The sequence below is a fragment of the Rhinoderma darwinii genome, chromosome 1, assembly GCF_050947455.1.
Source record: "Rhinoderma darwinii isolate aRhiDar2 chromosome 1, aRhiDar2.hap1, whole genome shotgun sequence".
In the NCBI taxonomy this organism is placed as follows: domain Eukaryota; kingdom Metazoa; phylum Chordata; class Amphibia; order Anura; family Rhinodermatidae; genus Rhinoderma; species Rhinoderma darwinii.
Window position 1 is genome coordinate 71,055,383 of NC_134687.1, and position 27,661 is coordinate 71,083,043.

At 40.1% G+C, this 27,661-nt stretch overlaps 1 protein-coding gene across 1 annotated transcript in view; it reads right to left on the minus strand.

Annotated features, from left to right (window-relative positions):
• The window catches only part of CORIN (corin, serine peptidase), a 294,825-nt gene that overhangs the window by 185,286 nt on the left and 81,878 nt on the right, over positions 1–27,661 (minus strand). The window contains exon 2 of the mRNA XM_075859548.1: positions 22,214–22,358. Within this exon, the coding sequence (XP_075715663.1) occupies positions 22,214–22,358 (145 nt within the window). The remainder of the gene's footprint in view (positions 1–22,213; positions 22,359–27,661) is intronic.

Sequence of the window (27,661 nt, forward strand, 5' to 3'; positions counted from 1 at the left end):
TAACCCTTAATCATTTACTAAAAAAAACAATGCATATGTTTTTATAAGATTATTCATTATTCAGATGCCCGTGATCATTGTTCCCAATGTTCTCTGGTCTCAGAACAGTTGGCTGGTTGAAAAAAAACATTAGCTTAAACTATGTTATTTCTTATTTATCAAGCATCATGCCTTATCGAACCCTGGCTCCTACGGCATTATCAACCTTTTAGACATAGCATTTGATTGGCTGTACAAATAAATTTAAAAGATGGGCGTTATTTTTTTTCTAAAACCCATACATTTTGCCTCCGCAATGGCACCCTAGATGGCCACTTACTTTACCTACTCTCTTCCTGACTTGAGTACCATATTTATGACATCAATTTTGAGTAAGTGTTGGTGCAAAGTTTATGGCCTGTATGTCGCTCTGTGTGACTTATTTTCTAAAGAATTCCACCACTTTCTTTCAAACACTATGCTAAAATTCTATACTCAATGCTATAGCAGTATTAGTACACATGCCCCATTGTATATGTAACCTCAATTCCATACATAATTCAATTGTTAAAGATCTAGAAATAAGGTACCTTTTCTTTCAAAGTTTATGGACAAACTTGACTGGATGGTAATGTTAGTACAATTATTACAATTATTAAACCAAAAGGACACAGAAAAAATATTGTATCCATCCAACTGGAAAAATAATATAAACACAGAATAAAAATATAAAGTGTTGTTGAGTATTTGGAAGTCTGGGGGAGTTCACAGAGTTGTTTTACTAGATTTTTGACGCGGAAACCACGTCGAAAAATGCGCCAAAAAAACGGACGAAATTGCCTCCCATTGATTTCAATGCGGAGGCTTTTTTTTTCCGCGAGCGGAAAAACCGTCTCGTGGGAAAAAGGGACATGCCCCATCCTCGGGCGTTTATGCCTCTGACCACCCATTGACATCAATGGGAGGTAGAGAAAGCGCACTTCGCAGCTTTTTTTGCCCGCGGCACTCAATGGCCACGGGCGAGAAACACAGTGAGAAATGCCACGAAAATCTGCGTGCAGGTAGAGCAAAATCTGCCTCAAAATTCCAAACGGAATTTTGAGCCAGATTTTCCGCCTGCAAAAAAACTCTGTGTGAACCCAGCCTATCACGGTTGTTCCTCAGAATAATTGTAAAGTTCTAAAGCATAAAAAAAAATATGTACATAACATAACAGAATATCATCAAGAGAGCACAAGGTCTAAATGCAGTTTGGATGGCATGTGGTGCAGATGAGGTATTCTATAGTGTTAATTGAATAAAAAATTAAGAAGCTGGAGAAATGTGTTATCTGAATACACAGCTACTCGGCAAGGAACCTGCAGGGTCAAATGAAAACCGCTCCTTGACTAATACAATGGAATAATGAAGTAATTACATTTTAAATTAACATATAGCCACATTATCACCAGGCATGCCAATAATTCTCAAAGTGAGCACAAAACAAGTCATCATAATTGGGTGTAAACAGAGCGATACTGCAGTCGCCATACACTAAAAACAATTTGCACATTGCTAATACTGAAATTAATAAACCACAAACGAAATACTGGAGAAGCGAGGAATGGAAATACATGTTACCACTGGCTCCAAAACAATCGACTAGTAATAAACAGAACAAAATATGTATATTTTAGAATTGATAGTAAATTCCGAAGTGCCACGGCACTTGGTTGTCAGACGGGAATCAAGGCTAAAGCTAAGTTAATAAGGATAAACTACTGAGATACAATTATAATTAGTCAGGTATACTATGTTTTAGTTACGCTACATTTTTCCCGTATATGCCAGAAAAAGCTCCTGACGTACACAACAAAGCTGTGGTCTCAGTTGCTGCAACTGTATGCCAAACAGTGGTATACATTGACTATTGAGTCCCATTGGAAAATAATGTATACTGTCAGGATCTGTGGGTATGTGGACCCACTGGGCCGTACCGTCGTAGTGGGATAGCAGCTGGCCTAACAGTGTACCAAGTAAAGTCTATAGTCCGAGCAAGGGTACCTGTGGCTCAGATGGAACCTTGGCTCCAGACACCAGGTGTGGTGTAACACAACACGACTCCAACTCTTTTAAGGCACAGGAACAAGGTAGCACAGGATAAATGATACAGGTAGCAGGAACGGGAATACTGGGAACAGGAAAACACTAAGGAACCATTTGTAAACTTACACGGGAAAACACAAAAACGCTCAGGCAATGAGTGAAGGGGCAGGGCCCTTCTTATAGAAGCAAGAAAACGAAAAAATTATCCAGCGCTTGTTGAGGATTATAAAAAGGAACCTCGGTTCCAAGTTTAATTCAATGATTAAAAGCTCAAGTGCAGAGGGAGTGGTAGCAGTAGCTGGATCATTTTTTTGTTTTCTTGCCACTTTACCGGGTGCCCTCACGCAGGATCCGAGCGCTGTCTGGACTAAGACAATCAGAGAATCAGTGTGTAAACTGTAGGATTCCTCCCTATTTTTCCCTTCTTATAGTCCAGGGTGATTAGACAATTCTAAACATGTGTGCGCGCTGGCCCTTTAAGACCGGGACGACTAAGCTCTCGCGTGCACCCTAGTGGTCACTGCAGGCTAGGACGTCTGCATGTGCTGGCATCTCCGGGAAGGAAGGCGTCGGCAGGATGGTAGGAATCTGCGGTCTGCGGCCACAGAGGTTGCAGTATCCCCCCTCTTACGCCCCCTCTTCTTGGGACCAGAGCGAGAGAGGAACTTCTTAATGAGGCTAGGAGCATTGCAGTTCTCCTCTGGCTCCCAGGACCTCTCCTCTGGACCAAATCCCTTCCAGTCCACTAGATGGAAGATTCCTCCTCCTACTTTTTTGGTGTCCAGGATCTCCTTAACTTCAAATGTATCAGATGAACCGCTGGAGGTAACTGCCAGACCAGGAGTGTTGGAGTAGTGGTTCAGGACCACAGGCTTCAGGAGGGAAACATGAAAGGAGTTGGGGATCTTGAGAGTAGGAGTAGGGTTGATCTGTTGCAGGATCTCGAAGGGTCCGAGGAACCTGGGAGCAAACTTGGGTGATGGCACCTTCAGCCGGATATTCCTAGAGGACAGCCAGACCTTGATACCTGCAAGGAACTAAGGCAGCTATGTTCTCCTTGTGTCTGCCTTACGCTTCATGCGGTCAAATAGTTAGGAGATTGGGGGTAACGGATATTTGTTTTTGACCGTGACTTGATTGAGACCACGGTAGTCAATGCAAGGCAGAAGAGATCCGTCTTTTTTCTTGACAAAGAGGAACCCGGCCCTGGCATGAAACCCCTCTCCAGATTCTCCTTGATGTAGATCGACATGGATTGAGTCTCTGGCAAGGAGAGATGGTATACCCAGCCACGGGGAGGGGACGCATCTGGAACCAGTTCAATGGGACAGTCATAAGCCCGGTATGGAGGGAGCGTCTTAGCCTCCTTCTTGCTGAAGACATCCACAAATTGAGAGTAATGAGGAGGCAATCCTGCCAATGACTGAGGCAACGGAGACTGGACCGGATGCATCTGCGACAGACAGCGATTGCGACACTTGAGACCCCATTGGAGAACCTCTCGGGAATTCCAGTCCAGAACTGGGGCATGTAGCCAAGGCAGACCCAGCAGCACAGGGTTGACGGCTTTGGGCAGAACGAGAAATGAGATTAGCTCCGAATGAAGGGCTCCAACTTGGAGTTTCAGCGGTTTGGTCTTAGCTACGTTTGGGTCGGGCAGATGCAGTCCATTCACCGAGGCAACAGCCAAGATGTACCGAGGGGGACTGTGGGCAACTGAAGAAGATCCACTAGGTCTTTCCGGATGAAGTTTGCTGCGGACCCTGAGTCCAGATATGCAGAGACCCGGTGCGTCTTTTCACCAGACACTATTGTCACGGGAATGTACAGTTTTGGGGAGAACTTTCTCCCTAGCGCCGTTCCACCTAGGGTTGTCTCTCCAACCAATCCTAGGCACGGGAGTTTCACTTTCCGCTGCGGACACAAACGCACAACATGGCCTCCGAGGCCGCAATACAGGCAAAGTCCTGAAGTGCGTCTGCGGTGTCTCTCCTGGACAGACAGTTTAAACACGTCCACCTGCATAGACTCCTCATGTGGGAATCTTGCCTCCCGGCGAGCCTCTTGGGATCGCTTCCGGATCCTCATGTCAATCCGGGTGGCTAAAAGTATGAGGTCATCCAGGGTAGGTGGAAGATCACGAGTGGCGAGCTCGTCTTTAATCTTAGGAGACAGTCCCTGCCACAATGTAGCCCCCAAGGCCTCGTTGTTCCAGGACAGCTCTGCCGCCAGGGTGTGGAACTGAATGGCGTACTCAGAGGTGTTCCCCTGGCGAAGAGTCAGCAGAGATGCAGCTGCTGAGGAGACTCGTCCAGGTTCCTCAAACACCATGCGAAAAATCTGTAGGAAACACTGGAAGTCCCAAATCACTGACGTTCCCAGATGGGATTCGCCCATGCTAGGCCCTTTCCAGTAAGGAAAGAGACGATAAAAGCAATCCTTGCGCCGTCAGTAGAAAATGCTCCGGCATGTAGGCTGAAGTGGATCCAGCACTGGTTCAGAAATCCCGTTCAGGTCCTCGCATCTCCATCATAGCGATGAGGTAGTGGCAGAGAAAATTGGGGGTCAGCACTGTAAGGAGGAGTAGTCGGGGTGGCAGTACTGCTAGGAGGTGTGGCAGGAGGAAAAGCAATAGGAGCAGTCGTCGGAGGGACTGCAGCTTACGTATCCAGCCGATGTGCAATAATGTTCACCGCCTGGAGGAGTTGGTCCTGTCGTAATTGGAAGACTAGTATATCCACCTACATGGCTTGTGATGTCGTCACGGTCTTCGGATCACCAGCGGGGTCCATGGCCTGAGTGTACTGTCACGAGCTGTGGGTATGTGGACACTCTGGGCCCTACCGCCGTAGCCACATAGCAGCTGGCCAAACAGTGTACCAAGTAAAGTCTATAGTCCGAGCAAGGGTACCTGTGGTAGTACAGACAGTAGCGGTGGCTAGGCTCAGATGGGACCTTGGCAGCAGCCACCAGGCGTGGTGTAACACAACACGACTGCAACTCTTTTAAGGCACAGGAAGAAGTTAGCACGGGATACAGGATACAGATAGCAGGAACGGGAACACTGGGAACAGGAAAACACTAAGGAACCTTTTGCTAGACTGACACGGAAAAACACAACAACGCTCAGGCAATGAGTGAAGGGGCAGGGCCCTTCTTATAGTCCAGGGTGATTAGACAATTCTAAACATGTGTGCGCGCTGGCCCTTTAAGACCGGGACTAAGCTCTCGCGTGCACCCTAGTGGTCACTGCAGGCTAGGACGTCTGCATGTGCTGGCATCTCCGGGAAGGAAGGCGTCGGCAGGATGGTAGGAATCTGCGGTCTGCGGCCACAGAGGTTGCAGTATCCCCCCTCTTACGCCCCCTCTTCTTGGGACCAGAGCGAGAGAGGAACTTCTTAATGAGGCTAGGAGCATTGCAGTTCTCCTCTGGCTCCCAGGACCTCTCCTCTAGACCAAATCCCTTCCAGTCCACTAGATGGAAGATTCCTCCTCCTACTTTTTTGGTGTCCAGGATCTCCTTAACTTCAAATGTATCAGATGAACCGCTGGAGGTAACTGCCAGACCAGGAGTGTTGGAGTAGTGGTTCAGGACCACAGGCTTCAGGAGGGAAACATGAAAGGAGTTGGGGATCTTGAGAGTAGGAGTAGGGTTGATCTGTTGCAGGATCTCGAAGGGTCCGAGGAACCTGGGAGCAAACTTGGGTAATGGCACCTTCAGCCGGATATTCCTAGAGGACAGCCAGACCTTGATACCTGCAAGGAACTAAGGCAGCTATCTTCTCCTTGTGTCTGCCTTACGCTTCATGCGGTCAAATAGTTAGGAGATTGGGGGTAACGGATATTTGTTTTTGACCGTGACTTGATTGAGACCACGGTAGTCAATGCAAGGCAGAAGAGATCCGTCTTTTTTCTTGACAAAGAGGAACCCGGCCCTGGCATGAAACCCCTCTCCAGATTCTCCTTGATGTAGATCGACATGGATTGAGTCTCTGGCAAGGAGAGATGGTATACCCAGCCACGGGGAGGGGACGCATCTGGAACCAGTTCAATGGGACAGTCATAAGCCCGGTATGGAGGGAGCATCTTAGCCTCCTTCTTGCTGAAGACATCCACAAATTGAGAGTAATGAGGAGGCAATCCTGCCAATGACTGAGGCAACGGAGACTGGACCGGATGGATCTGCGACAGACAGCGATTGCGACACTTGAGACCCCATTGGAGAACCTCTCGGGAATTCCAGTCCAGAACTGGGGCATGTAGCCAAGGCAGACCCAGCAGCACAGGGTTGACGGCTTTGGGCAGAACGAGAAATGAGATTAGCTCCGAATGAAGGGCTCCAACTTGGAGTTTCAGCGGTTTGGTCTTAGCTACGTTTGGGTCGGGCAGATGCAGTCCATTCACCGAGGCAACAGCCAAAGATGTACCGAGGGGGACTGTGGGCAACTGAAGAAGATCCACTAGGTCTTTCCGGATGAAGTTTTCTGCGGACCCTGAGTCCAGATATGCAGAGACCCGGTGCGTCTTTTCACCAGACCCTATTGTCACGGGAATGTACAGTTTTGAGGAGAACTTTCTCCCTAGCGCCGTTCCACCTAGGGTTGTCTCTCCAACCAATCCTAGGCACGGGAGTTTCACTTGCCGCTGCGGACACCAACGCACAACATGGCCTCCGAGGCCGAAATACAGGCAAAGTCCTGAAGTGCGTCTGCGGTGTCTCTCCTGGACAGACAGTTTAAACACGTTCACCTGCATAGACTCCTCATGTGGGAATCTTGCCTCCCGGCGAGCCTCTTGTGATCGCTCCCCGATCCTCATGTCAATCCGAGTGGCTAAAAGTATGAGGTCATCCAGGGTAGGTGGAAGATCACGAGTGGCGAGCTCGTCTTTAATCTTAGGAGACAGTCCCTGCCACAATGTAGCCCCCAAGGCCTCGTTGTTCCAGGACAGCTCTGCCGCCAGGGTGTGGAACTGAATTGCGTACTCAGAGGTGTTCCCCTGGCGAAGATTCAGCAGAGATGCAGCTGCTGAGGAGACTCGTCCAGGTTCCTCAAACACCATGCGAAAAATCTGTAGGAAACACTGGAAGTCCCAAATCACTGACGTTCCCAGATGGGATTCGCCCATGCTAGGCCCTTTCCAGTAAGGAAAGAGACGATAAAAGCAATCCTTGCGCCGTCAGTAGAAAATGCTCCGGCATGTAGGCTGAAGTGGATCCAGCACTGGTTCAGAAATCCCGTGCAGGTCCTCGCATCTCCATCATAGCGATGAGGTAGTGGCAGAGAAAATTGGGGGTCAGCACTGTAAGGAGGAGTAGTCGGGGTGGCAGTACTGCTAGGAGGTGTGGCAGGAGGAAAAGCAATAGGAGCAGTCGTCGGAGGGACTGCAGCTTACGTATCCAGCCGATGTGCAATAATGTTCACCGCCTGGAGGAGTTGGTCCTGTCGTAATTGGAAGACTAGTATATCCACCTACATGGCTTGTGATGTCGTCACGGTCTTCGGATCACCAGCGGGGTCCATGGCCTGAGTGTACTGTCACGAGCTGTGGGTATGTGGACACTCTGGGCCCTACCGCCGTAGCCACATAGCAGCTGGCCAAACAGTGTACCAAGTAAAGTCTATAGTCCGAGCAAGGGTACCTGTGGTAGTACAGACAGTAGCGGTGGCTAGTCTCAGATGGGACCTTGGCAGCAGCCACCAGGCGTGGTGTAACACAACACGACTGCAACTCTTTTAAGGCACAGGAAGAAGTTAGCACGGGATACAGGATACAGATAGCAGGAACGGGAACACTGGGAACAGGAAAACACTAAGGAACCTTTTGCTAGACTGACACAGGAAAACACAACAACGCTCAGGCAATGAGTGAAGGGGCAGGGCCCTTCTTATAGTCCATGGTGATTAGACAATTCTAAACATGTGTGCGCGCTGGCCCTTTAAGGCTGGGACTGAGCTCGCGCGGGCACCCTAGTGGTCACTGTAGGCCAGGACGGCTGCATGTGCTGGCATCTCCGAGAAGAAAGGCGTCGGCAGGATGCGAGGAGTCTGTGGTCTGCGCCCGCGGACGTTACATATACTAAGTAGTATAAATTTTTCCGGGATCAACTTGTATTGAAAAGTTGACGGCTTAAAAAAAATACAAAAAATACAGTTGTTAAAAAGTACACTCTTTTGGCGTATGTTGACCCCATACAAATCTATAAGTACATCACAGAATACTTTGGATTCCTTTCTTCCATTGCATAGTATTAACGATTGTTCATCTCCATACATCAACGATCATCCGTCCTTGGGAATTGCAGTATCGAGCGCCAATCAACGTGATGCATCGTCGATCAGTGCTCATTTTTCTGACCAGTATCTAGCCATGTAAAAGCACCTTAACATATATATTATGTCACCAGTCTGTCTTTATACACCGCATTCCAAATTATTATGCAAATGTTATTTTTCGCTGATTTTCCTAAATAGTCGATGAAAATGACAGTCAGTATAATCTTCAAACCATCAACCGTTGGAGTATAATGCGAATTTTATTGAACAAATCTCCTAATGATAACAGATTTTTTTTTAGAAGTAAAAAACTCAAAATGCACTGTTTCAAATTATTATGCACAACAGAGATCAAAACATTTTAAAGGTTGTAAAGAGAACTAAAATTTTAATTTGTTGAATTTGCAGCATCAGGAGGTCATATTTACAGAAATCAAAAGCTCTTTCAATCAAAAAAAAAACTTAACAGGCCAAGTTACATGTTAACATAGGACCCTTTCTTTGATATCACCTTCACAATTCTTGCATCCATTGAATTTGTGAGTATTTGGACAGTTTCTGCTTGAATATCTTTGCAGGATGTCAGAATAACCTCCCAGAGCTTCTGTTTTGATGTGAACTGCCTCCCACCCTCATAGATATTTTGCTTGAGGATGCTCCAAAGGTTCTCAATAGGGTTGAGGTCATGCGAACATGGGGGCCACACCATGAGTTTCTCTCCTTTTATGCCCATAGCAGCCAATGACACAGAGGTATTCTTTGCAGCATGAGATGGTGCATTGTCATGCATGAAGATAATTTTGCTACGGAAGGCACGGTTCTTCTTTTTGTACCACGGAAGAAAGTAGTCAGTCATAAACTCTACGTACTTTGCAGAGGTCATTTTCACACCGTCAGGGACCCTAAAGGGGCCTACCAGCTCTCTCCCCATGATTCCAGCCCAAAACATGACTCCGCCTCCTCCTTGCTGACATCGCAGCCTTGTTGGGACATGGTGGCCATTCACCAACCATCCACTACTCCATCCATCTGGCCCATCCAGGGTTGCACGGCACTCATCAGTAAACAACACGGTTTGAAAATTAGTCTTCATGTATTTCTGAGCCCACTGCAACCGTTTCTGCTTGTGAGCATTGTTTAGGGGTGGCCGAATAATAGCTTTATGCACACTTGCAAACCTCTGGAGGATCCTACACCTATCTGAACCTACCCATCTGTGCTCTGAATCAGCCACAAATCTTTTCACAGTACGATGATCACGCTTAAGTTTTCTTGAAATATCCAATGTTTTCATACCTTGTCCAAGGTATTGCACTATTTCACGCTTTTTGGCAGCAGAGAGATCCTTTTTCTTTCCCATATTGCTTGAAACCTGGGGCCTGCTTAATAATGTGGAACATCCTTCTTAAGTAGTTTTCCTTTGATTGGGCACACCTGGCAAACTAATTATCACAGGTGTCTGAGATTGATTACAATGATCCAAAGAGCCCTAAGACACAATACCATCCATGAGTTTAATTGAAAAACTAATAATTAAATGTTTATGACACTTAAATCCAATGTGCATAATAATTTGGAACACGGTGTAAAAGAGTTAGGTGATTCCAATGCCAAGATACAGAGGTATGTCACAAGGGAATTCTACTCCCTTTGTTTGCAACTCGTAGACACAGCCATTGCATAGTGTGAGAGAGCAACTCTCAATCACAGCCACCTTCCCACAAGTGATTGTTGGATCACTCTGTCGGAAGTGCTCTACAGCATGAAATTAGAAGGGGATAAGTAACTGCAACTTTTTACTGGACCTGCATTCATTAATACAAGGTAATACAGGGGGAGGAAACCTCCAGCTCACCAGCTCGCCTCCTGACAGTCCTGCTTCGCCCGGATCTCCGCAACGGTCCACGGTAGGTAATAGTACAGAAAGGAAGGATTTGATCCAGCGCTGCAGTGATGTTCTTTAAAAAGGAACGTATTCCCACTTTTATTGGTATCAAAAAAGACTTGTTAAAATGTCAAATAACAGGCTTGGCGTCAAGGCAGTATTCAGTAGGTGTAATGGGCCTACGCGTTTCAAGCACGGCTGGTGCTCTTAGTCATGGCATTCATTCACTCACTGGGACACAATAGTATGGGTTTATATAGTTGATTTTAGATGGGTGGAGTTTACCAGGTGGTTAATCAGAGACACCCTATGTATGTGTTTTGGTGGTTAGATATAACAATTAACCCTTCCAGGTATATAAATGAACACTGTGCAAGGAACCTCAGGGTCACTGCAATACTTATGTTTTTATTGTCTATTTTGCCGTTTTTAATTCTTTTTTGGGATTTTGTATGATGTTTATACATCTGAATCCCTAATTTGAGTAATTTATTAACTTACGGCTTGTTGTAATATAGAACATGAAAAATCGCAGTCGGAAAACGGATCGTAAACAACCGCATCCTGAACGGGACCCTGGCAACTCAACACGAATGTGAGTATGTACAAACTTTTGTTAACCTCATGTCCTTGTGTGTGAATGATTCCCAATTACATACCAAAGTTGCAACCAGTTTCAACATAAGAAAAACATAAAAACGGACATTCAGAAGAAAGAAAGAAAATTTTAAAATTGAAATACATCATAAACAAAAAACACAGTTGATTAGGTTTATACATATGTAATAGAAATGAATTTCTCCTAACACTCCTGTAAACCTAGAGATATAATCAACTGAGTTTTACACTGGATTTTTTTGGAAATTCTTCCATAAACAAGTGAATAAAATATATATAGTGGAAACTTATAGTTGTATAAGTTAATTTGAGATGTAGTCATGTCATAATATTGTATTTAGGGGTTTAATATTTTATTATAACTACCCAGATATTCGTATATACTTATGACTTTGAAAATTACTATATAAGCTTTATGTCGGCTGTCACTCTATTGACGCACAGAACATTGGCTAATGCTTTTGTTATTTTTATGAGTTTGGACATAAATGTAATAATATCGAAAAAATTGGTGATTCCGATTGGAATGTCTAAACTAATAGTTGTGATATATTACCTTCATGTTAACGATTCAATTAATGTGAGCAAATACAAAAACCGTTATTTGTCCCCTGTATAAGAATTATTATTTAGATGACATTCATGTTGATATTAATAAAGATGTCACCTTGACTGCTATAGAAAATATAGTTAAGGGTGTGACCATTGCGTGACCTAAATAGGGTCGTGCAGGTAAAAAATGGTTTATGTTAACTTCTATTTGAGAAGATGAAATGTAATTTATAAACTTCCATTTTGTCATAAAAGATTAATTGTAGTTGATATAGAGATGATTATTTATATACTATATTCTATATGTCAGAATTAATATGCACATAGAATATCAATTTTATCAATAAAACCAACTACATATAACTGTTATGAAGTCCAAAGCGGATCAGATAGAAACAATGAAGGGATTTAGTTATCCTGGCCGATTCAATATAGAAACATCAATTCCTTCCTCAAATTCAGACCATGCGGGAATCTTGTTTTTAGATTGAATATCCAGAACGCTTCACGTGTCAGAAGTGTTTTTTTCAAATCACCCCCGCGAATATTGTTCCTTATTTTTTCTATAGCATAAGTTTTCAAATAGGTTTCATCTCTATATCAACTACAATTAATCTTTTATGACAAAATGGAAGTTTATAAATTAGTAATTTTCAAAGTCATAAGTATATACGAATATCTGGGTAGTTATAATAAAATATTAAACCCCTAAATACAATATTATGACATGACTACATCTCAAATTAACTTATACAACTATAAGTTTCCACTATATATATTTTATTCACTTGTTTATGGAAGAATTTCCAAAAAAATCCAGTGTAAAACTCAGTTGATTATATCTCTAGGTTTACAGGAGTGTTAGGAGAAATTCATTTCTATTACATATGTATAAACCTAATCAACTGTGTTTTTTGTTTATGATGTATTTCAATTTTAAAATTTTCTTTCTTTCTTCTGAATGTCCGTTTTTATGTTTTTCTTATGTTGAAACTGGTTGCAACTTTGGTATGTAATTGGGAATCATTCACACACAAGGACATGAGGTTAACAAAAGTTTGTACATACTCACATTCGTGTTGAGTTGCCAGGGTCCCGTTCAGGATGCGGTTGTTTACGATCCGTTTTCCGACTGCGATTTTTCATGTTCTATATTACAACAAGCCGTAAGTTAATAAATTACTCAAATTAGGGATTCAGATGTATAAACATCATACAAAATCCCAAAAAAGAATTAAAAACGGCAAAATAGACAATAAAAACATAAGTATTGCAGTGACCCTGAGGTTCCTTGCACAGTGTTCATTTATATACCTGGAAGGGTTAATTGTTATATCTAACCACCAAAACACATACATAGGGTGTCTCTGATTAACCACCTGGTAAACTCCACCCATCTAAAATCAACTATATAAACCCATACTATTGTGTCCCAGTGAGTGAATGAATGCCATGACTAAGAGCACCAGCCGTGCTTGAAACGCGTAGGCCCATTACACCTACTGAATACTGCCTTGACGCCAAGCCTGTTATTTGACATTTTAACAAGTCTTTTTTGATACCAATAAAAGTGGGAATACGTTCCTTTTTAAAGAACATCACTGCAGCGCTGGATCAAATCCTTCCTTTCTATTCATTAATACAATCATGTTCAATGGGTTTGACTGTGTAATGTAAGAAAAACGTTATCACTGTATATTGAAAACTTTTTCAGATTTCTAACTTACAGTACTTTGTGTATTTCAAGATCTCGTTTTGCTGTCAGTAAATGGAAGCAGTCATGTTTACATAAAAAGAATCAGCCTGGAGTCCAGGTTGTTTAGCTTATAGAGGATTGCCTGGACTGACCTACAGCAGAGATGTAAGGAATTGGAATACAAAATATATTAGAAAGTTGTAGAACTTTTTATTATAGAGTGATTAAGTTTTATTTACACGAACCAGAAAATCTTTTTAATGCTTTATTACAGTGTGGGGAATGTCTGACTTTTGAAAACATGGAATTTAACTCATGTATTTGTAAGTAATAAAAATAAAATATAGTAAAGACAGGAAACATTAATAATGGGTTAAATAAACAGAAAACATCAGATACGGAAAGCATTGATTGTATTGATGAGAAACAATTGGTATGTTTTGTAATGAAAAACTATATTTTTTCCTTCTTTATAAAGACTAACCCTTATATGTACGTTTAGATGTTCAGTACAAAAATATTCCTGATAAAATCAGCAAACCATATGGCACCCGGATATGCAAATATAACACAATTCCCTGGCAGCAAAAGGGCTAAAAATGTAGCCATCAATATTTCAAAATGAAAAAAAAAAATAGTTCAAAATTTGATTTCTTGACTGTTCTATGAAGGAAAAAATGGTTTGATTTTTCATGCGTTTGAGTTTATTGACCTGGATTTTGTCGATAATTTAAACCTGATATTTAAGAAAGGCAAGTACAATTTAAAGCCATGTCCAGATTATAACTCACACATTTGACTAAAAAAAAAAACAAAGTATATTAAGAAAAAAAATCATATATCCTCAGTCTAGGCATTCAGCTATCTAATATTTCTATTTGTTCTAGTGTTTTTCTATCCAGGCAGCTGTTTGTGTCGTCCAGCAACTTTGCTGTTTCCACTGCTTACATCCTTGTAAATATACAAACAGTACATTTGTCTATATAATACAAATAGTCAGCTCTCTAGACGTTCTATAATATGTAAATATACCTAGACTTGTTTGGTTAAACACAGTATATTTAATCTCTGATAAAATATATAATATAAATAAACCATCGTGTAATAATATATCACAATAAAACAAATACAATATCGTTTCTTTTTTATGGTGATATATTATTGCACTCGACATACTATATATATATACAGTGAAGGAAATAAGTATTTGATCCCTTGCTGATTTTGTAAGTTTGCCCACTGTCAAAGTCATGAACAGTCTAGAATTTTTAGGATAGGTTCATTTTACCAGTGAGAGATAGATTATATTAAAAAAAAAAACTCAAAATCACATAGTCAAAGTTATATATATTTATTTGCATTGTGCACAGAGAAATAAGTATTTGATCCCCTACCAACCATTAAGAGTTCAGCCTCCTCCAGACCAGTTACATGCTCCAAATCAACTTGGTGCCTGCATTAAAGACAGCTGTCTTAAATGGTCACCTCTATAAAAGACTCCTGTCCACAGACTCAATTAATCAGTCTGACTCTAACCTCTACAACATGGGCAAGACCAAAGAGCTTTCTAAGGATGTCAGGGACAAGATCATAGACCTGCACAAGGCTGGAATGGGCTACAAAACCATAAGTAAGACGCTGGGTGAGAAGGAGACAACTGTTGGTGAAATAGTAAGAAAATGGAAGACATACAAAATGACTGTCAATCGACATCGATCTGGGGCTCCATGCAAAATCTCACCTCGTGGGGTATCCTTGATCCTGAGGAAGGTGAGAGCTCAGCCAAAAACTACACGGGGGAACTTGTTAATGATCTCAAGGCTGCTGGGACCACAGTCACCAAGAAAACCATTGGTAACACATTACGCCGTAATGGATTAAAATCCTGCAGTGCCCGCAAGGTCCCCCTGCTCAAGAAGGCACATGTACAGGCCCGTCTGAAGTTTGCAAATGAACATCTGGATGATTCTGAGAGTGATTGGGAGAAGGTGCTGTGGTCAGATGAGACTAAAATTGAGCTCTTTGGCATTAACTCAACTCGCCGTGTTTGGAGGAAGAGAAATGCTGCCTATGACCCAAAGAACACCGTTCCCACTGTCAAGCATGGAGGTGGAAACATTATGTTTTGGGGGTGTTTCTCTGCTAAGGGCACAGGACTACTTCACCGCATCAATGGGAGAATGGATGGAGCCATGTACCGTCAAATCCTGAGTGACAACCTCCTTCCCTCCACCAGGACATTAAAAATGGCTCGTGGCTGGGTCTTCCAGCACGACAATGACCCGAAACATACAGCCAAGGCAACAAAGGAGTGGCTCAAAAAGAAGCACATTAAGGTCATGGAGTGGCCTAGCAAGTCTCCAGACCTTAATCCCATCGAAAACTTATGGAGGGAGCTGAAGATCCGAGTTGCCAAGCAACAGCCTCGAAATCTTAATGATTTACAGATGATCTGCAAAGAGGAGTGGGCCAAAATTCCATCTAACATGTGTGCAAACCTCATCATCAACTACAAAAAACGTCTGACTGCTATGCTTGCCAACAAGGGTTTTGCCACCAAGTATTAAGTCTTGTTTGACAAAGGGATCAAATACTTATTTCTCTGTGCACAATGCAAATAAATATATATAATTTTGACTATGTGATTTTCTGTTTTTTTTTTAAATATAATCTATCTCTCACTGGTAAAATTAACCTAGCCTAAAAATTCTAGACTGTTCATGTCTTTGACAGTGAGCAAACTTACAAAATCAGCAAGGGATCAAATACTTATTTCCTTCACTGTATATATATATATATATATATATATATATATATATATATATATATATATATATATATATATATATATATATATATATTGTTGTGCCCGGTAGTTATTATTTTGACGTTTATCTATTTGTTGCAGCTCCTTTTGAATCAGGCAGTTCAGATTATTGGTAATTGTTGAGCAGTAAGCCACTGATGTTTGTATTTTTGCTAACTTTACTAAGAGTAAAACTCTACTCATAACAAATTTTGTCCATAAATTATTAGAGAAAAGGGTAAATGTGCAATTATCGCAAAACACAGCAAGGCCTTCCTTACATAGCTCAGTTTCACAAAAAGTTTTGTTCTCACTTAAAGGCTATGTAATACTTTGCATTTTTTTTAATAAAAAGGTCAATCAGTGTGATTGGTGCAACTTTCTAAATAGTTTCTATTAAAAAATTATTTTTACTTTTTGAGATACAGCTGATCTGTATTTTCTATACATTGCAGATGTATAATTCGCTAAATCCTGTTGCCGTCAGGACAGTGGGACTGATGGGTTCAGTGTCAGTGGGTCCTGCATGTCTATGAGACGCAGTATCCACCTGTAATCTATCACACCTATAACTTGGATGTGATAGATTACAGGTGGAACCTGCATGTCAGAGACATGCAGGACCCGCTGACACTGAACCCGTCAGGTCCACAGGACTGACGGATTCAGGTCATAGCAAATGATACCGCTGCTCTGTATAGAGAATACAAAGCAGCTGTATCTCAAAAATAATAAAAAATGTTTTTAACCCTTTCAGGACCAAGCTAATTTTGGCCTTCAGGACCAGCCCCATTTTTTCAAATCTGACATGTCCTTTTATGTGGTAATAACTCTGGAATGCTTCTACCTATCCAAGCGATTCAGAGACTGTTTTCTCGTGACATATTGTACTCTATGTTAGTGGAAAAATTTGGTCAATAAACTCATTGCTTATTTGTGAAAAACACCAAAATGTAAAGAAAATATGCAAAAATTATGATTTTTCTCATTTTAAATGTATCTGCTTATAAAACAAATAGTAATACCACACAAAATAATTACTATTTCACATATTCCATATGTCTACTTTATGTTTGCATCATTTTTTGAACATTATTTTATTTTTCTAGGACGTTACAAGGCTTGTAACTTTTTCAGCGATTTCTCACATTTTGCTGAAAATTTCAAAAGGCTATTTTTTCAAGGACCAGTTCAGTTCTGAAGTGGCTTTGAGGGCCTTATATACTAGATAGACCCAATAATTCACCCCATTTTAAAAACGTCACCCCTCAAAATAGCATTCAGAAAGTTTCTTAACTTTAGGCGTTTCACAGGAATTAAAGCAAAGTAGAGGGGAAATTTACAAATTAAATGTTTTTTCCCGAAATTCATTTGTAATACATTTTTTTCTGTAAAAAAGAAGGTTTTACCAGGGAATCACAACTCAATATTTATTAGCCAGATTCTGCAGTTTTTAGAATTATCCCACATGTGGCCCTAGTGCGCTAATGGACTGAAGCACCTAGAGGATTTTGGGGCCTCCTTTTTTTAGAATATATTTTAGGCACCATGTCAGGTTTGAAGAGTTCTTATGGTGCCAAAACAGTGGAAACTCCCCAAAAGTGACACTGTTTTGGAAACTACACACCTCACGGAATTTATCTAGGGGTATAGTTAGCATCTTGACCACACAGTTCTTTTGCTATATTTATTGGAATTAATCTGTAAAAATGAAACTCTACTTTTTTTTTTTTTAAAACTTAGAAATTTAAAATTTTTACAAGGAATAAAAAATAAAAAAACACCCCAAAATCTGTAAAGCAATTTCTCCTGATTATGGCAATATGCCATATGTGGTAATAAACTGCTATTTGGACCCACAGCGGGGCTTAGAAGGGAAGGAGCGCTATTTGCCTTTTGGTGCTCAAATTTAGCTGGAATCGTTTTCAGGTGCCATGTCGCATTTGCAAAGCCCCTGAGGTACCAAAACAGTGGAAACACCCCAAAACTGACTCCATTTGGGAAACTACACCCCTTAAGGAATCTATCTAGGGGCATATTGAGCTTTTAGACCCCATAGGTCTTTTGCAGAATTTATTAGAATTAGGCAGTGGAAATTAATATCAACATTTTTTTCCACGAAACATTTGTAAAGCAATTTCTCCCAAGTACGGCAATACCCCAAGTGGCCATAAATGGTTTTTCATTAGAAATTAATTAATCCTTTCAGGACTGATCCATTTTTTGCTTTTTTGTTTTAGTTTTTCCCTCCTCGCTTTCCAAGAGCCATAACTTTTTTCTTTTTCCATCAGTAGAGTGGTGTGAGGGCTTATTTTTTGCAGGAGGAGTTGTAGTTTCTAGTAACACCATTCATTAGTACCATTTAATACACTGGGAAACTGAAAATAAAATTCTTTGCAAGCTGAACTTGGAAAAAGCAGCGATTCCTCCATTGTTTTGTTTTTTGGGTTTCGGTTTTACGGCTTTCACCATGCGGTAAAATCGGCAACCTACATTTTTTCTGAGACTTAACACGATTAAGTTATTACCAAATGTATACAATTTTTTTTCAAAGTAAAGTCTATTTGTTAAAAAAAAGAAGCATTTTGATTCACCACATTCTGAAAGCCAGAACGGTTTAATTTTTGGGTCGATTGAGGGGTGTGAGGGCTTATTTTTTGCGGCATGAGCTGTAGTTTTTATTGGTACAGCTTTTTGATCACTTTTTATTAAATTTTAAAAAAAAAGCTAAGTTGACCAAAAAACAGTGATTTTGGCATTTTAAATTCTTTATTTTTTACGGCGTTCACCAAGCGATTTAAATAATGGTATATTGTAATAGTTTGGACTTTTATGGGTGCAACAATATAATTATTATAAAAAAATTTTACTTTAGAGGAAAAATGGGAAAGGGTTTTTTTTTTACTTTAAATATATTATATATTTTTTTCACAGGCTCCTGTAACAGCGCGATCGGTGTCCCTGTCCGTTAGTCCCGGGTGTCAGCTGTAATACACAGCTGACACCTGCAGCATATGGAGCGGGCTCAGCGCATGAGCCCGCTCCATATATAAACCCCCACACCACGACATGCTAGTAAGTCGTGGTGCGCGAAGGGGGTTAATGCGCAATGGATGGTGCAAAGTGAAAATTTCAATTTTCTATTGATATGCCATTTTAGTGCACAATATGTTGTGCCCAGTTTGTGTAACTGAAGAAAAATACCTCATACAATGTTGAGCGGGTTCTCCCGGGTATAAAATGTCATATAAGTGGACGTAAACGGGTGTTCGGGCACGCTGTGGGATTCAGAACGTAGAGAGCACCATTTGGCTTCCAGAGTGCATTTTTTTCTTGGTATTTGTTCTGTTTGGGGTTTTGCTGGTATTTCAGTTTATAATGCGGGGGTATATGTAATCTGTGCAGGGTACATCAGGGCGTAATAAGAGGGTATAATAATGCGGTAAATAAATAATAATTCTTAGATATGTGGCCGGTGTCGCACTGATAAATGGTGCCCAATCTTATCCGCTTTTGGAACACTCTGCACATTTTCTGTCGCTATATTCTGAGAGCCAGAACTTTTTTATTTTTTCCCCAACAGAGCTGTGTGAGGGCTTATTTGTTGCGGGAAAATCTGTATATTTCATTGGTACAATATCAGGGTACATGCAATTTTTTTTTAATCACTTTTTATTTCATTTTTTGGCAAGCAAGGTGACAAAAAAAACAAATTCTGACAATGATTTTTGTACTTTTTTTTTTTTTTTACAGTATTCACCATGCGCTATAAATTACATTTTACTTTACTGCGGTTCGATACGATTACAGAGATAATATATGTATATAGTTTTTTAATGTTTTCTAGCGTTTGCGCAATAAAACCACTTTTCTATAAATTAATTAATTTTTTGTGTCATTATATTCTGAGAGCAAGAACTTTTTTATTTTTCAGTCAAAAAAGCTGTGTAAGGGCTTGTTTTTTGTGGAACAGGTTGTAGTTTTTATTGGTACTATTTTGTGGTACATGCATCTTTTTGATCACTTTTTATTCTATATTTTGGGAGGGGTGGTGACCAAAAAAAAAAGTGATTCTGGCATTGTGTTTTACTTTTTTTTTTGTGGTGTTCATCGTGCGGGAAAAATAATATTATAGTTTTATAGTTTGGGTCGTTACGAACGCGGTGAAACCACATATGTGTACTTTTTTAAGTTATAGGAAAAAAAGCATTTTTGTTTTTGTAACTTATAACTTATTTTTACACTTTTATAAAACATTTTTATTACCTTTTTTTTAACTTTTTACTTGTTTTACTTGAAGACCTGCAGCACTGATCGCTTATATAATACATTATACTACCTAGGTAGAGTAATGTACTATAAACTGTCAGTTTGACGCTGAGAGTCACACTGAGGGCGGATTTACATGAACGTGATATACGTCCGTGCAACGCGCGTGATTTTCACGAGTGTCGTACGGACCTATGTTAGTCTATGGGGCCGTGCAGACAGTCCCTGATATCTGTGCAGCGTATGTCCGCTGCGTAAAACTCACGACATGTCCTATATTTCTGCATTGTTCGCGCATCACGCACCCATTGAAGTCAATGGGTGCGTGAAAATCAAGCGCTCCACACGGAAGCACTTCCGTGGGATGCGCGTGATTCGCGCAACAGCAGTCAAAAGTATGTTTGCAAAGAGAAAAGCACCACGTGCTTTTCTGTTTGCAAACATCCAAACCGAGTGTCATAATGATGGCGGCTGAGCGAAAATCACGCAGCCGCACATCCTATGTGATGACACACGGAGCTGTTAAGTGCCTTTTGCGCACGCAAAACGCTGCATTTTTGAGGAGCGCAAAACGCACACGCTCGTGTAAATCCCCCCTGATCCTCATAGGCTTCCGTGCATGGCAGACCCAGAGGCCGTTGGGAGAATATCTATTTACCAATTATCAACCAGGAGAGGTTCACCACTACTTTGGACATTTGGACACATCTGCCAAAAGGACTACCAATACGAAAAAGGGGTAGGAGGGCAACTGCCCTATAATCTTTATATTACCCTTATATGTGGTCCATGCAAACGTGAAAAATGTGGAGGAACCCCCTGAAGTTAATAACTATAACATATTTCAAATCAAGAAACCTTACAAAGGTGGACTAACTTTTTGCTGTCTTAAAACCTTGATATAAATATATATCATAGAAAACACATGAGAAATTGAATGCAGTATTGGCACATGAAATCCTCATTTATATGCATCAAATGTTACGTATGTTTTAAACTAAACCTAGTAAAAGTTAAATTTTATACATCCTCCGAATCTATCTCTTTCTTACCAATCACACTGATTGACCCTTAAGCCGTTAAGGGTAGTGGGTAAAGAAACAGAATACTACTTTGTGACAAAACAATATTGTATCTAATTTTATTTCTCAATCGTCCAGTCAGTTTGGATTAATTGTAGATGGCTCTCTACATTAAAGCCTACAGAAGTTTATGGAATCCGCCAAACGCGCTTGCCAAATGGGGGTCATGGGATCCTGATTATCCCAATAGGTCGGGGTCCCAGAGGTGGATATGTCATACATGTCTAAAGTGGGAAAAACCCTTTCATGTTAGAGTAGGGACCCACTTTAGAGAGGCCACTTATACAGGCTTACACAGATTATTAAAAATGTGCACTAAGAACCTAATGTTCAATTTTTTTTACATTTTTTTTTGCTTAGCAGCAATAGATCACTGTTAATATTGGAGTTGTGGAACTAAAAACAAAGTCTATTAGCTCATCTTAATAATTCAGTTGAACAAATGCAAAGGAAAAAAAAGGAAACAGAATATATTTAATATTATAATTGTTGTAATAATAAGTATATAATTATTTTATTAATTTTGTTACTGTATATTTGGTAGAAAATACCTACAAAAATCATACAAATGTATACATTGAAAATTATTTTGCTCTAAAATATTGATCTGCATAGGCCATTACCCCTTCTAGAAGTGGTATAAATCCAAAATACTGTAAGATAACACCTACTGAAAAGTTTTGTTAGGCTCTGTTTACACTAGCATCATGGGTTGAGTTTAAAACAGAGCACCAGCAGCCATGTGGAATCTATTTTAAAACAGATACTAATGAATCCTGACAGACCACACTGACTAGCTGGATCCATCAGGGTTTTGTCTCGAATTCAAGTATTTTTTATGCCAAGAAAATAGCTTCAGACTATAGAATCCCATATAAAATCGCATTAACGCATGTGAACTGACCCTTGCAATTCTATTTTACCATCAAAGTTTATGACCAGTTAGCAAAGAAGCATTCTACTTACCTACAAAACTGAGCAGAATGACCAGTAACAGTATAAGAGCACAAATACATGGAATCAGAATAAGCAGCAAAACCCTTAGATACTTGGCAGATACCAGCTTTTGAGAACAACCGTCCCCCATATTATCTTCATTTACTCCGAAGACCTAAAGAAAAAAAACAAAAACAGCTTAGTATTGCAAAGTCTGCTTGGTTCTCGAAATCATCTTATCAACTGCTATCTGATAATTAATAATTCAATTATTAATAATTTTACACACTCGTGAATATACACAACACTCAACACTATAAGCTGAAAGTATCTAGTATAATATATTCTCTTGACTAAGTTGGGTGTAAAACATATTCTCCTGTATCAATTTGTCTTCACGCGAAATGGAACACGCAATTGTGTTAAATGTTTACCCAGTTTATCTACTGTACGTTTACCCAGGTACCCAGATTTACGAATGTAGCAGATGTAGCCTACCTGAGTGTGTCATTGCAGCAATGGTGAATCTGAGTTATCTGAGGTTTTTCATAGGTCTACAAGTAAACCTATCGTGTGTATATAAACATATAAATTATATTAACATATATTTATATTTTTATGTATACCCAAGAAGACCCATAGAAGACAAAGCATGTATAAAAATAACAGTAAAAAGTTTTAGAGCTGGAAAACATGAATGTCTGCTGACAAATGCAGCAGATATTTAAAGACACGTGTACAATTATTTACATAGCTGGTAAGTGATATTTCTATCTACTGCACTTGAAGCCCATGACAGATCTATTTATACTTGGGGAATACCATCTATTACAGATGGAATGGTGTGAGACTATAAAAGTTATATGGATGACCATTGCCTTCTCCCAGGGAAGAAATCGGAAGTTGGAAATCACTTATTTGGACAGTCATAAATAGATTCTGTTTGTAAGGTCTCTGAAGTTACTGTATATATAACTCGGCGGCATCTCTTTCACAACTCAATCAACTGACTAACCTGACATGTTACATAATTCTATGTGTGATACAATTATGAAAGAGATATTCAAACCCATAACCACGTTATTACACCTTACGTACATAATGAGCGTAAGATCAGCTCATTCTCTAACATGTTAAATATTACAATTAAATATTAAGCTGAAGCTCCATATAAAATGTCCATGATTTTACAGAAAGCAAAAGTAAAATGTAATATATTTTCTGTTTGCTGCATTCACTTAATTTTAGGTGTGGAAAATAAATTTGTTGCTGTCTGGGAACAGTAAATGAACTGGCCAAGCTTCAGGTGGTAAGATCAGTTATTAATATCTCAAATTAGTACTGTGAGTGCACAAGAGTGTACTGTTCCAAAAGCACTGTGGTTTCTGATCAGCTTATTAACTTTAACATCCCCTGCAGTCCAGACCCTAAAAACACACATTTCATGGGCATTTCAGCTGATTTTTATATGGATATCTAATATGTGTACCAGTTATTCATGTGTTAATGAGTCAGGCTACAGTGGGCGATCTGGTATTAATCAGTCAAGTATGCACTGATAATGAAGTCTGATGGTATCCAACAGGATCTGTGTGGCAGTGGCAATATGACAGCATTTCCAATTACTTTTTTAAAGATACTAAAAAAAGTTGCACAAAAAATACACTATGTGACTTAAGCTTACTGACGTGCAACCCGCAACAGTAAAAATATTCAGCATTATTTGTGTGTTTGTATGTGTATATATATATATATATATATATATATATATATATATATATATATATATATATAGTAGTATACAATAAACGGAACGGCACGGTCACTATATATATATTGTACAGATGCTCAGCATCAATTGACATAATACATATACAAACATTTTTTTAATTCTGTTTTCCAATGTCAATAAAAGAGTTCACTAGAAATTGCATGTGCAGGTCTGAATAGAAATGTTGCATAACCATTGCAAATGGTTAACATGATAACATGAGTCCAGGAGTCCAAGCATCCCAAGTCTCTATTACTTTTTTATTGGAATTTACAGATAATAGATCTATAGCCTTTACTTAGTTTACATTAAGGCTACATTCACACAGCAGTGGGAAAAAAAATGGCCATTGAAAATTGATCAACTTTCAGTTTTTCATGGCCATTTTGCATCAATGTATCTCCAAATTTTCATTCATTTCCAGTCCGTCTGTCCGTTTTTAGAAGCCATTTCTCATCCACTTGCCATCCGTTTTTCATGGCCATTAAAAAAAATGGATGGTTTTCATTTGTCAGGTTTTTTTTTTATCCCAACCCCCTGAAAATGCCACAGTGCCCATGTAGGGCCACAGTGCTCACATATAAAGTGCCATAGTGCCCACATATAAAGTGCCAGTGCCCACATATAAAGTGCCACAGTGTCCATTTAGATAGTGCCACACACAGTGCCCATGTAGCTAGCGCACACAGTGTCAACTTTATATAGTCCCATATAGTGCAACAGTGACCTTGTAGATAGTGCCACATCCCCTTTAAGATAGCGCCACCAACCTGTAGATATTGTCACACCCCCCAGTAGATAGCACCACACACACCCCACCCTGTAGAAAGTGCCACACACCCCACCCTGTAGATAGCACTATCCTCCCCGTAGATAATGCCATTGGGGCTCCCTCTAGGAGCACCAGGAGGAGCCCCTAATGTCACTGTCCATATATTAACAGTGGCGTCAAGGACTTTTACAAGACACGAGTCCCTGGATAGAGAGTTTGCAATGCTCAGGCCGGAGACTCCACAGTTGAGTGCCCATATATGGGCAGTGACGTTAAGGGCTTCCCTGGGCTCAGCGCTTAAAGTAGCGCTGTGCCCGGGGAGTCCCCTTGTGTGGACCAGAATCAGTTTTTAATGGCCGTCACAAGGATTGATTCCTGAAAAACGGCAGTTAAAAACTGATTCATTGAGTTCTATGAGGGCTGTCTGGCTAGTACATGTCCTATTTTTGACGACTAGTGTGAATACAGCATTCTGAAAACAGCCATAGAACTACGGACATGTGAATACAGCCATAGAACTACAGCGTTCTGAACAGAGCCGCATGACGGCCGTTAAAAAAACATCGGTCACACAACTATTTTTTTCCAGTCCTGTGAATGTAGCCTAAGACATAAGAATGGTCAAGCACTGATAGGAGTACAGCCCTGGAGTGAAAGATTAGTCACATCATTTTCTACTGCTCTTGGCGGAGATAACTCTATGAATAACATGTTGCTCTTTAAATAGAATAAAATGTAAAGATACATAGACATCATTGTAATGAAAGGAAAAATGCCACAAGGCAGTGCTGGGAACTTCATAAAACACCCGTTAATCATCCTAATTGTGTAAATTTCATAAAGACACATGAACGCTTGCCTGGTTTTTGCAAAAAAAGCACCAAAAGGACTATCAGATTGTGAGGAACAAGATTCTGTGGTCTGATAAGACCAAGATTGCATTTTTGGCCTGTCTGGAGGAAACCGGGCACTGCTCATCACCTGCCCAATACCATCCCTACAGTGAAGCATGGTGGTGGCTTCAGCATCATACTGTTGGGGTATTTTTCAGCAGCTGGGACAGTCCCTAAATATTAAAATTATAATGTATATTGTTTTTTGACCGATAACTGCTTACAGAAAAAGAGAAAAATAATCAATCCCACTTTTTGTCAATGAGAAGATATTCAATCCATTAACTGTTCCTGTTGGTGTTCATGTTGACACAATTGAATTGTAATTACTCATAACATTAAAGATTTCTAATTACTTTTATATCACTTTACAATCTAAACTGCACTCCAGAAATGTGATAATCTACAGCAGAGTATTCCAGCAAGCCTGATAGGAGATCTGTATGCGGTTATGAAACCTTTAGTCCTTGTTCACACAGTGCAGATTTGCTGCAGATTTTGCATGTATTTTTTAAACCAAAACTAGTACCTAAACAGAATAAATATATAATCCAATTCTGGTTTTTGCTTAAAAAATGCATGCAAAATCTCCAGCAAATCTGCAGTGTGTGAACAAGGCCTTACACACAAAAATCGGGATATTTTATAATGTAAAGTGTTTTGCTCCAGATCATGGTTACCGATGAATCAACAGAGGTTGCTGTGGTCTTGTTTGACGATAATATGCAAGATATATAGGTACATTTACAGGGATTCTATAGGAGTCCATACACACAGCTGAATTATCAGAGGGCAAGGGTTTCTACTGTTTTCTAATATACTCTAAGTAGGCTATATAAGTATATATCAACCATATAGATGAGTATAGGCCTTAAAGAGAAACTCCATGAGACAAATAAATCATTCCCACCACCTACTAACCTAGTCCACATTATAGCCAAGTTTTCCTTTATTTTTTCCTATGCCACCTCTAACTTGCATTTTAGAAGCAAATACTCAAGCAGGCAGTAGCTCTGGTATATATCCCATGATGCCTTGCTGAGGAATCCCATAGGGACATGTGATCAGATCAGATCTTTCAGAAGATATAATTATATAGATCATTCCAAAATCATAGGAGAGGCTTTAGACTGTGCTTATGCAGCAGCATGCATGTCATAGGCAGTGTGCAACCTACAAAATTAAATTCTAATAAATTTGGTCAGGGTGTGGTGGCCCACCTCCTTTTGGTAAGCCATGCCCTCTTTTTCCAAAAGTGGTGAAGGTGGTGTAAAATGTCCAAAAGTCGCTATTCTCAAAGCAAATTGCGACTTTCGGGCCTTTTTGTGACTTTTCTACATCAGAAAAGCAAAGAAAAGTTGATAAATTCCCCCGAATATGTTTGAGGATTCAACCTAAATGACCTAATGATCTGAGCTTGTATATTGGGTTATTCCATTCATAAACATCCCCGCTGTTGATACACCAGTAACCATGATGTAGAATAAAAAAAAAATTTTTTACATACTAATAAACTTGTCTGTAGGAACAGTATAAAAAAAAGAGGGCAAGGAAAAGCTATAATAAGTACAAAGAAGAGAATGGTTCCTGTACCAGATGTGCACGAGCCAGAGCTTTGTTATTGTGCTGAACAACGTAACTGATCAGCAATTATTTAGTCTGTATGATGGCATCGTTAATGAAACAACACAGAAAGCTAATTTAACAAGCGCTTTCCATGAAAAATTAGGGAAATGTGGTTTTAATCACTTTCAAATCAAAACGCCAGAAATGCTGTTAATAGCTGTTTTAGGCTATGTTCACATACTGTGTTTTCAGACGTTTTTCAGGGCGTAAACGGCTCGTAAAATGCCTGAAAAAACGGAAGCTGAATGCCTCCAAACATCTGCCCATTGATTTCAATGGGAAAAACGGCGTTTCGTTCAGACAGGGCGGTTTTTTACACGCCCATTAAAAAAAACGGTGCGTAAATAATCGCCCTGTAAAAAAAAGTGCATGTCACTTCTTCAGCCGTTTTTGGAGCCATTATTTATTGTGTCAAT